Below are 12174 nucleotides of genomic sequence, written 5' to 3'. Positions count from 1 at the left end.
TTATTATTGCAGCAAGCCAGGTCATGACATATATGAATTTCACAAGGGGTAGCTTTAGGAAAGGAAAAACATCAAACAGGTCTCGCTGTCACAAATGCCACTGTTGCCCTTGAACATGCTCCTGAGGTAGTAAACAAACATTGCTCATGATGAGTAGATTTGTTGTGACATGTCATTACCATCCAGAGAACATGCTACAGCCTTGTCTGTCTCAGTTTCTGAGTGAGATTGGTACTTGGCTTCTAAGCACATTACTTCCTGCAGATCTCTCTTTCATTCTTTGGGGGCTGCTCCACATGGTGGCACAATGACATGTGCCAACAATGCATCTTATCCCGTGAAAGGGATTTGCCAGGTTGAGGTCACCTCAGTATCAGGGGATACAATTACACTAATGGAAGGATGTGGTCTAAAAGGGCACAACAGCCCCAAAGAAAGAATTTATATCAGAGGCACTTGAGGAGGAAAAGAGAAGGGCCAGCAAGGCATTAAATGTCCTTGTGAGGGATTTAACAATGGGTGACACATTCGGAGGTGCTATATGTGCCATGTAACAAAAAGAACCTCAGTTCTATCTCAGCCATCTCCTTGAATGGCTTTCGAGTTCTTTTTTATGGTTATCGTTGTGCCGTGTTGGTGACAGCATCACTTGGAGGCTACTTATACTTTTCCACATTAGTGGATGACTTCACCAGGTTCACGTGGATTTATGGCATGAAAGCCAACTGTGTTTTAGACGTTTTCTTGCAATGGCTGAAAATGGCAGCAGGAAAAAACTCTTGACTCTCCGCACTGACAGGGGAGGTGAGTACATGTCCCATGAGTTTTCTGAATGTTTAGCAAGCTGGGGCATCATTCATCAGTGCACAATGCCATATACTCCGCAGCAAAATGGGTTTGTAGAGAGAAAAAATTGTACAGAGATGGAGATGAGTAGATGCATGTTGAAGAGTGTCTTTGCCGACCAAATTTTGGTTGGATGCAATCATGTGTTCCAACTATGTACTCAATAGAGTACCCACCCGGGAATTGAAGACTATCACACCCTATGAGGCATGGCCGGAAGCCTGTTATTTCACATATGCAGGTGTTTGGGTTGTTAGAAACATGGTGGAGAGAAAGAAAGAAAGAAAGAAAGTTTATTAAAGTCTTCGGGAGACCGTGAAGGTCTATGAGACTAAAGATAACTGATACAATGAGCATAACGGTGGTGGTCTCAAAACGGGCCAACCAACCGTTTCTACAAAAAAAGAGGTTATGAAGGACTATGTGTCTAGTCCTGATACAAAAAATATGCGTCTACCTCCAGATGATACAAAGAAGAAGAAGGGGGGGGCACAAAAAAGTGGGGCAGAGGGGGGAGATACAGTATACATGTGCAGGTGGTGATCGTCAGAGACCAATCATAGAGGGGCCGTCAAATGGGAAGTCAGAAAAAACCCTGCGATAGATGATTGGCCTCTGACGTCACGCGGCCTAGTCGAGCTCGGTCGTCGGGGGCGGCGGGTGGCCCTGTGGATGAGGGCAACGGTAACCCCGGTGGGGCGGGCCGAGAGCAGAGACGAGATGTCATGGACCTGGATGTGTGAATCTGTCCGCTGACGCAGTTGTCGTGACTCTGGCTCTCGCTCACGTCCGCGTCGTCGGCTAGACTGAGAAGAGGTATCATGTGGCTGAAAGAAGTCAGTGATAGGCCGCTGGATATCCTCACGCTGTGTGTGCTGCTCGTGTCGCCGTGCTCGGAGAGAAGTATCTCGGTGGCGGGTCATCTCATGTAAGAAAGCGGCAAGGCACCGTTGATCTCCTGTAAGTCGCAAAGTGGGCAAAGGAGAGAGAGAGAGAGAGAGAGAGAGAGAGAGAGAGAGAGAGAGAGAGAGAGAGAGAGAGAGAGAGAGAAAGAAAAGAAGAAAGTTTATTAAAGTCTTCGGGAGATCGTGAAGGTCTATGAGACTAAAGATAACTGATACAATGAGCATAATGGTGGTGGTCTCAAAACGGGCCAGCCAACCGTTTCTACAAAAAAGAGGTTATGAAGGACGGTGTGTCTAGTCCTGATACAAAAAATATGTGCCTACCTGCAGATGATACAAAAAAGAAGGGGGGGGCACCAAAAATGGGGCAGAGGGGGGAGATACAATATATATGTGCAGGTGGTGATTGTCAGAGACCAATCATAGAGGGGACGCCAAATGGGAGGCTGGAAAAAACCCTGCGATAGATGATTGGCCTCTGACGTCACGCGGCCTAGTCGAGCTCGGTCGTCAGGGGCGGCGGGTGGCCCTGTGGATGAGGGCAACGGTAACCCCGGTGGGGCGGGCAGAGAGCAGAGATGAGATGTCATGGACCCAGATGTGTGAGTCTGTCCGCTGGCGCAGCTGTCGTGGCTTTGGCTCTCGCTCACGTCCGCGTCGTCGGCTAGACTGAGGAGAGGTATCCTGTGACTGGAAGAAATCAGTGATGGGCCGCTGGGTGTCCTCACGCTGTGTGTGCTGCGCGTGTCGCCGTGCTCGGAGAGAGGTATCTCGGTGGCGAGTCATCTCATGTAAGAAAGCGGCTAGGCATCGCTGATCCGGGAACTGCAGCATGTGTGGGAGGGTGCCGAATCCGTCGCGGAAGAGGCAGTGGTACCGGCCTCGAATGGCATAATAGATAGGACATCTGAAAGCAAAGTGCTCCTTCGACTCGATCTCCTACAAGTCGCAAAGTGGGCAAAGGTGGCCCTCTCGTGGGATACCCTCTGCGCGTCCGCTCTCGATCCGTAATCGGTGTGACAAAACCCTAAACTGACCGAGGGAGATCCGGAGCGCATGTGGTAGATGAAGCTGTGTGTAACCCAGAGGTGTGTTGAAGCCCTCCTGTGAGATCTGGAGGCAGTGTCGGCGGTAGAAGTTGAGCTTCACAGGAAGCTCGGGGTGAAGAAACCATGTCCGCCAGGTGTGGAGCTGGAGCAGATCCGCTCGAATGAGCCGGTTGACCTCCTGGTCAGTGGGGGAGAGGGGAGGTGGTGGAGCGTCGAGACTGTACTGAAAAGGAGGCAACCGGTCTAAGTCGAGGCCCAGTCGGGTGAACCAACTGGAAAGACGACTATACCAGCATCGTTGGTCCCCATCAACAGATAAGGCCATAGAGGAGGATAGGGCTAGCCAAGGTAGGCGGAGGCGATCGTCGGAGGAGGAGCTGAAATCCCTGACTCTGTGTAGATAAGTGATAGCCTGGAAAGCCGCATCGAGCTGTAGGGGTGAGGCACCAAACTCTGCTAGAATGATATGGTGTGGTACCGATGGTTTGCTGCGGATCATCCGAGCAAACATTAGTATCTGTAGGCGCTTGACTCGAGCCCACTCTGTGTCTGAAAGGTCGGCTCCCCACCACGGGCTACCGTACATGCCTGCTGGGCGGACCAAAGAATAAAAAAGGAGAGACTTGGTCTGCGGGTCCTGGAAGTGGGAGTTGGTAGCACTGTCGCTCGTAGCCTGGCCTGCAAGAGAGAGAGAGAGAGAGAGGAAATGATGCTCAAATGAAGACGTGAAGAAGGCTTTCATTCATTCATCAAGTATCTCAAGATAAGTGAAGTACAAGCATTATAGGCTACCCATACACACTAGCACCTAGTGCATATGGGATAAGTCCCATAATGACACATGGCACTCACACCATGACTCACGCATGAACTAGTACTAGATCACCTAACACACCAACACATCACACCAACACACTCTTTGGCTATGATATCTCAAACACCCCCCTTCAGAGCAAAGAGTGTGAAACCCAACACGCAAAGAGTAGATCGATCCCCCCTCCATCGCATTACTAAGAGCAAGTCCAACTATCCAACACCACCTCCCGCGTGATAGCGATTTCTCAGTCAACTTGCGACCGGCAATGGAAAATCATCACTCGTCACCTCCCCTTACTGTGAACTGAGTGGTCAATACCATCAAACCAAAGTAAAAGACAATACATTCATTTTTGGGGGACAACCCAGGGCAGAGTACCTCTTATTGACTCCAAATACATTCAATTTAGAGGGACAACTCAAGGCTGAGAACCTTTATTGATTCAATTCAAACATAGATATAGCATAGGGGCCTAAAAAGCCTAACCTTGGTCAAAAGGGTCCTTGTCCTCAAGAGAGAGGCTGTGAACCTCTGCTGTAGCTGCATGTATGTCATCCGGGGGCTCTTCAGGTTCAGCTTGTTCTTCAGCCAGGAGATTGGCATGATGCTTCTCTTGTTCCTGTTCCTTCTTCTTGAAGCAATGGGCTTTAATGTGTCCTTTCCTCTTGCAAAACTTGCAAATAATGTTCATGTCGGTCTTCCATTTGCTTTTGGAAGCAAATGCTTGATCACCAGGAGAGGCAAGAGCGGCTTCCTTATTGCGACTGTCCTTCTCAATGAGGAGTGCCATCATATCATCAAATGAGGTATTGGCAAGACGAAGGACTTTAAGAGTTTTCTCAAAGCGAGAAATTCCATGCATACTCTTCATAAGGACAACCATCTCATCTTCATCATTGGGCACACTTTTCAAACTTCAGAGTTATTGAACAAGAGATTGAAACGGGGCTAGATGATCACTCAACTCAATCATAAAACTTGAGCTTCAGAAAGACTTTAGAGTTGGTGATTTTATTACCAAACAAGGTCTCGAGGCGATTCCAAATCTGCTTAGCTGTCGACTTAAAATCCACATGATGGATGAGAGAGTCGGCTAAGCAAAGAACAATGAAGGCTATGGCCTTAGCATTCTGCTGCTTCCGAATCCTTTGGTGTTGCTGATCAAGTAATTCAACCTGGTCATCCTCAACATCCCAAACTCCTTCACGCATAAGGAGCAGCTGCATTTTGGTTTGCCATGTGGGAAAACTTCCCCCTTGAACTTCTCCATGAGCAAGGAAGTAGAAGACAACAAAGTCATGATGGCAAAGACTTGCGTGAAGGTGGGCAGCAAGCGAAGATGAAGAACCAGCAAAGAAATGGACTGGTCACGGTCTTCAAAACAGAACAGCAATCTCCTTGTGTGCAAAAGAGCATATATAAATGCCTAGTGATGCTCCAAATGTGAACCCGAATCAGAGAGCAGCAAAGATATGCCGCGAAATGTGAAACTGAGTGCTGCAACAGGTCCAATTCCCTCAAAACGGCTCACAAGAGCACTCCGAAATGCTGTAGCGGCTATCTGATGCAGAAGACAGCTGATGTAGACGTGGTGAAGGCCTCAAAGCAGCTTGGAAAGGCCTCTACTGAAGGAAGTTATGCAGCAGCAAGCTCAAAGCACATCAGAAATGCCTCCAAAGGACTCGAAGTGCTGCACAAAGTGCTCACAGGTGGTTGAATACACAGCAGCAGCAAGTTGAGGTTGTCTTGGGCGTCGAAAAGCTCTGAAACATCCTCGAAATAACCCTGGAAACCCTCATGTGCAGAAGTGTGCTGATGAAATTGCCGACCAGGTAGCTATCAGGTCACCAAAGACACCTAAACCGCCACACGTGTAGGCGGACTTTGCAGGAGCTTCTGATCAGCAAGCAAAGATCGGGAAACGGGCACCTAAAACACTCAAATGGAGGCAACAAAGGATGCAGCAAGAGATGAAGAGGCGGCTGGCTGTGGAGGAGGCAGAAAACGGAGACTAATGGCTGCAGAAAGAGGTAGAATGAGGCAGGGCTGAGGCGAAATAGAGTCAAACAAAAAGTTGATGGCAGCATTGACTGCTTCTAAGCCCGCCTGGTTGCAAAGGGATATGCGTAGCTACATGGCATTGACTTTGAGGAGACCTTTGCTCCTCACCTCATGCATTACGACCATATTGCTTCCCACAGACATTGGGAGGTTCATCAGTTGGCATGTCGTTATGTCCAAGATATATTCCTTAGTACTTGACATGGAGGTCAGCCGCTTTGTAGAGATGCAGGGACTCGGGGCAGGCAAGGTTCCGGCGTGATCATGGGACCATGGATCACATACCTGCATTTAGGAGTGTCATAGAGGAGGCCAGGGCACGGAAGCAGAGGGTCTATTGTTGCTTTGTGGATTTCTGCAAAGCCTTTGATACAGTGCCACGAGCATGCCTCATTAGGCGGTAATACGAGTTGGGTCATGGCAAGAGATTGTCTAGGCTGTTATGGCATTATACGAGAGGGTCTCTGGCAGTGGGTGGACAGATGAGATCATGAGCACCATTGGGATCAAACAAGGCTGCTCGCTTTCTCCGACCTTGTTTGGCCTTTATTTAGACAGGCTTGAGTCCTTTTCTAGGACCCTAGGGAGAGCTGGATGCTCTCTTGCCGGCTCCTTGCTTTATATTCTGTTATACACTGACGACGTGGTGCTTTATTTTCCTCCGTAGAGGGGCTTCAGACACCTAGATGCACTACTGGCTTTTTGTGAGTTCCATGACATGAAGGTCAACCTTGCTAAAACCAAGGTCATAATCTTCAAGTCCTCCTGGGCAGCTATGCATAGAGAGCAGTTTACTTTTGATGGATCATTGGTTGAGATTGTCTCGTCATACACATGCTTGGAGGGTTCTATTCTCTGGTCCTGTCTTGATGATGAGACCGGCGATCCAGGCCCGCTTGCAGGGGGTATGCCTCTCTTGCTTGTTGGAGAGACAGTGCTTCCACTCACACTTTCAGGACCCACGTACCAAGGGTCTACTCTTCGATTCCTCGGTCCGACCAGCGGCAGCCCTTGTTAGGGGCCAAACCTCTCAGATACAGAATGGGCTCGCGTGGAGCAATTATACGCTCTCTTGCTATCATGGATGATACACAATAAGCCATCGGTTCCCAATCAAATCATGTAGGCTGAGTTTGGGGCATCTCCATTGCAGTTAGATGCGGCATTTCAGACCATCACGTACTTGTACCGCATGTGGGACTATGGCTCTTGCCTTGCAAGGCAATGCAAACTACCATGGTTGGTGCTGTCCTCTTCTATGGCCTGAGAGACTAAGGCTGATCAGAGATGTTGGTATGCACACACATGTAGGTGATTCGAGAGATTAGGATTCCACATAGACAGGCTACCACCCTTCCTGTACTTCATCGACACTCCACGTTTGGGGCAATGAGTTCGATCCGAGATCTTTTATAGCTACACACATTTAGGACTTGGTTGGCACCGAGGGAGCTCCCTGCTGTGAAGCCCAATTTCTATAGGGATCATTGCTTGCGCATCTTCGAGGAGGGCTTCATTGACCCGCCATGGTACACTCAGATCCACCTATCACATTTGCTATAAGGATTGCTATTGGACAGTTTTGGGCTTTGTCACATTGATTCTGTATCGAGAGTGGACGAGTTGAGGGGATACATAGTGAGAGTCGTACCTGCACACTATGTGACTGACATGAGATTGGGTCGGAGGAGCACTTCGCCTTCCCTTTCCCGGCTTACTATGAGATCCATGGATGACACCACTGGCTTTTCAGAGACCACTTCTGGCCCCTTTCTAGACTTCTCTCCTACCTAGAATAGAGATGCCTTGTCGCTTTCATTCATGAGGCGGCTTGACATAGAGAGCATCTCATCAGATTGCAAAGACAGGGACGAGGCGCTTTATCACACTCATCTCAGGGTGTGATCACAGAGTTCTTCCAGCCATAGCATACTACCCCTTGACTATAGATAGTAGCGAGGTAGTGACCCGAGACTGAGACGCGGCACATTAGGCAAAGAACGGACACACATATCACATTAGTTGAGATCTCATCCATGTTCAGACCCGGGGCGGGTCCTTGTGGTGCTTGTCAGACGTAGAGCCACTGTCAGGAGGTCACAACAGACTACATCAAAAGACAGCATGCAATGATCTATATCGGGGTCCATGCATGTACAACCTCGCTCATCATCGAATCTACTTTGACATCTCACACTGCGTGTGTCGTACTAGGTTAGGCTATATCTGCTAGGATGATGATGACGTTAGTGAGGACTATGATTATGGTGATATTGATGATGATGACATTGACTATGTCCTACACAGTTTTCTAGCATGGGTTAGGATGCTCATTTAGTAACTCCACTCCTTTGGTTTTTTGTATCAAGTTTTCTATCAGTCTCAAAGACCCATCGGTCTTCAATAGACTTTAATAAACTCTCTCTCTCTCTCTCTCTCTCTCTCTCTCTCTCTCTCTCTTTCTTTCAATTACTTGTCTCTCCTGCCCTTCCTTTTTTGGTTGGATTTCGTATGTTAGTAAGCAGGAGATTCCAGATCTCTTCAAATCCATTTTGCAACTTATGCTTGGGTACCAAGCGTACTTGTTGTCACTAAGCACACCTGTAGTTGTTTTGTATCTTCCCTCGGGTTTTAAAAACTTACAATTTAAAAGGCTGGATTATCTTATAAGATCTATATTTGGCTCTTGGTAAGATCACCTTCCTCTAAAGCTAGCATATGCAAAATGAATTGGTTTCTATTGTGGTGACAAGTCAGATGTGGTTCTGTAAGAAAACTGATTGATTAACGTGTGGCTTTAAAGAGAGGTAACAATGTTGTTTATGATTTATTGGAATGCTTGTTGTTGCTCCACTAGATTATAATGACCTATAGAAATTTATATTCAGGTTATCAAGAATGGTGAGATGCTTGGAGTTGCTCATTTGCGCAACAGAAGAGTTCTGTCAAGCGGCTTCTCACGTCTGGGAAAAGAGGATATGCAGGTGGATTAGGTTGAGATAATAAAACTTTTGTTCAGGCCCTATGGGCTCTCTTATTAGTTTTGATTAGTGTTAGTTTATGTGATTTGCTTTTTGAAAATTACTCAGTTGATGTACAATGATGGAGACAAAGCTTTTGGGACAGCTGCTGATTTATGCGTACCAGAACGCATGAGGATAGCTCTTAATGGGATAGTCATCGCTAGGTATTTTGGTCTTATTTTTGTACTGCAATCAAAGACTCAGATTTGTTGGAAATGGCTTTTAATATTGTTTCTGATGGTGTTCAATTTCGTGAGTTTGGATCATGCTAGGGCAGTCATAAAATAACTGCCTTTTATCTAGTAGCTTAAAGCTGAAGACACTTGAAACTGAGATTCTTATTATGAGTGCCTTGAGTGGGATCATGTTAGAATAGATGCTATAAAGGATAAGCTTTTAATCTGATCACAGTTTATTGGTCTGGTGTCTTTCTTCTTATGACTTTTTGCTAATATAAAATCTGATGTATGGTTTGCGAAATTATGGTGCTACAAGGATGAGATATGCATTTTCCTGTATTATGTTTTTTGGGATCTCTTATATCTTGATTTACACTGTGATTGCAGAATTCTTCAAGGTTTTTTTCCATTTTATGGGTATCTCTTTTATTTAATGCATACCTCCTTAGGATTAAATTCAATTTAGTGATTTTGTTTAGGTTGTTTATATGTTTGGTATATTTTTCATGATGAGTCCATGTATATTAGGGATAGCCATGGGTTAGCTCAGAAACTCATCTCACAGATTTCAGATAGAGGCAAGATGTGAGATTGTGGCCACATGACATTATAGAAACTTGAGGTTATGTACCCTCTATGATAAGTAGGAGGTGGAGATAGAGGAGCATATATTGATTGGATGTCCTAGATATGAGATTTGAGGGAGATCCCTTTAACCATAAACTCATGGCTACTTGCACATGAGTCAGGTCTTCGCCTACCGTGATCTATGATGCATTGCACACTTCGTACATGAGGTCACCCGACCATCAATGCAGCCTGATGAGATGAGTGGTTGGGCACGGCTCTCGACAGATGAGCTTACAATTTTCTTCTTCAAAGATGGGAGGTGGTTGGCCCCATCAGCTCAAACCCATTCTCCAAAGATGTGAGCAATTGGAGATTGGAGATAGCTCCAGTGAGCTATCGCCCTATTTGAGACACCCTTATTGCTTTGTCACGATCGGTCACATCACGGCACCCAAGAATTTGTCTGTTTGAGAGTAGATGGGGATGACAACTGTTGGTTTCAGACATGTTCTAGAGGCGCAAGGACTCCCAATGGCCAGTTGAGCCTACATGGAGCTCAAAATTACTCACGAGAGCCATGACAACTTAATCTCTCTCTCTCTCTCTCTCTCTCTCTCTCTCGCGCATGCATGAACGCACACACTCAGCCTTCCACCTTGCCTTATAGAGACCGTTCCCGTAGCTGCTGTCACATTTAAGACTATCAATTTGGCGGTTGACCACCAGTTGGATGCACATACCCTTGAAAGCATAGCGAACCAACTGACAGTAGATGCCATATCGCACGCACGCACGCATGCACTTAGCTTTCCACCTTCTTTACAGAGACCGTTCCCGTAGCTGTTGTTACATGTAAGACTATCAATTTGAAAGTTGACCACCTGTTGGATGCGCATACCTTGAAAACATAGCAAACCAACTGATAGGAGATGCCATAGCAAACCTAGCTCGTCACACATTCTTCCACATCCTGTACAATACTTGCTTCCTTCCATGGTCAAGCCATGCGAAGGTCTATTCTTTGGAATTGGTATGTGGTGAGGGTGAAGCACTCAGGTGCTGCTAGCTTTTAAGACTATCAAGGACACCCAAGATCTGAACATATTGTGAAAGAGTACGGATGCTTCATGCGGTGCAAGAAACGACAGTTCCTTGCACGAGACAATCAAGAACTCTCGAGCTTGCTTTATTGTAGTGATACTGATGAATTTTTAGGTTTCGAAACAAGGATAGGAGTGCCCTATCTAGGATTTGAGCATGTGGAAAGCCTTTGTTTGATGTACCAAACAAGTCCATTATTGACCTTATGGATATTCCCTACCCTTCCAACTCCACACTCCTTACCACGCTTTCTTAAGGGTGCTATCAAAAAATGACAAAATGGCAAAGCCAAGTATCTTAAGAGCCTTTTGGAGAACTCCTAATCCGTGATTAGGAAAGACAGACTTGATGTTTGTTAATTTTTCAATGAGGCCCTTTGGAAAGGATTTCTAGTGTCTTAGACCTCTCATAGGATTACTTTAACTCACAAAACCGGGGCCACATGTATTATCAGAATATTGGGTGGAAATATCACTAGAGATGCACATCAGTGTAAATGTAGAGTGGGCAGATATGCCAGTGATTGTTTGTGCCTCCACCCTGGACAACATTGCGACATTATGGGCTTTTATAAGCAGATTGGACATTGGGGACATAGAATATATTTCTAAATTTGGAACTAGGGGAATTGAATTGAGTCAGGAATATGGGCTCTAACTCCTCATTTTGCTGTGGTACCTATAGGGAGTCATGCCTTTGTATGGAGTGGTCATGCATACATGACCAACACAATTAATTCGAAGCAAGGATACAATTGTCCCTATTCTCTTTGGAGTGTGTGCATTCATATTTAGCATCTTTGTGTAGAGATTGGGTGAGAAAATTGTAATTCGCATAGACACTTGTTTCCTTTGGCCATATTTTGTTGATGTTTTGTGGATCTCAGAATCAATATATATGGCCTACAATTGCTTGTGACGAAGCTACAAGCATTCTACGACAGCCCTGATACAAAGGTCAATCTTGGTAAAACCAACATTTTCAACTCTTACAAAAGATGACTTTACCACAAGACTTTCACTCTAGCGAGAGAGCCAATGGAGATTGTTAGATCATGTATCTATTCAAGGAGCATATTCTCAGGGGCAAGCTCGTTGTGAAACCAATTGCTTAGGCATGGCTTACTAGAGGGCATGAGCTTGGGGAGGCTTCCAAACCTATTTCACCATGTGATATGAAAGCCCTCCTATCTGACTCACTAGCCAGATTGGCAACATTGTATGCGTGTGCTTTCTCATTAGTAGACTTACAAAAGGATGAGTGGAGTGCATTTGAGAGGCTATAGGTCATGATCCTCTTACACCTTAGTAAGCCATGACACTTGTAGAGTTTAGAGTGATCCATTTGAATATTGTCACAAGAAAAACAAGCTCTAGTTGTTCTCCACTACTCTAGGTAGTGACACTTGTAAGACAAACCTAGGTAGAGAGAAGCTAAATTAAGCTTGATCTAAATCAGCGAATAGATCTTTTGTATATTCAGATTATGTTTGTAGTTTGTGAAAAAAAGATGAATATCATCATCTCCACATCATGAATCTTTGCGGTGAGATTACTAGCAATTGGTCAGCTAGGGTACCTTTCTGCGCATTGCAATCCGCTGGTTGTTAGTCGAGGGGCACCG

At 45.9% G+C, this 12174-nt stretch overlaps 1 protein-coding gene across 1 annotated transcript in view; it reads left to right on the top strand.

Annotated features, from left to right (window-relative positions):
* EMB2746 (RNA-metabolising metallo-beta-lactamase family protein) overlaps positions 1 to 12174 on the top strand; it is a 72349-nt gene that overhangs the window by 37655 nt on the left and 22520 nt on the right. The window contains exons 13-14 of the mRNA XM_087387581.1: positions 8567 to 8662; positions 8768 to 8865. Coding sequence (XP_087243707.1) covers positions 8567 to 8662; positions 8768 to 8865 — 194 coding nt within the window. The remainder of the gene's footprint in view (positions 1 to 8566; positions 8663 to 8767; positions 8866 to 12174) is intronic.

The sequence above is a fragment of the Dipteris shenzhenensis genome, chromosome 2, assembly GCF_047967505.1.
Source record: "Dipteris shenzhenensis isolate YYH24624 ecotype China chromosome 2, Dip_SZ_1.0, whole genome shotgun sequence".
NCBI lineage: Eukaryota > Viridiplantae > Streptophyta > Polypodiopsida > Gleicheniales > Dipteridaceae > Dipteris > Dipteris shenzhenensis.
The sequence above is the reverse complement of the archived record's forward strand: the minus strand, read 5'-3'. Positions and strand labels throughout refer to the sequence as shown.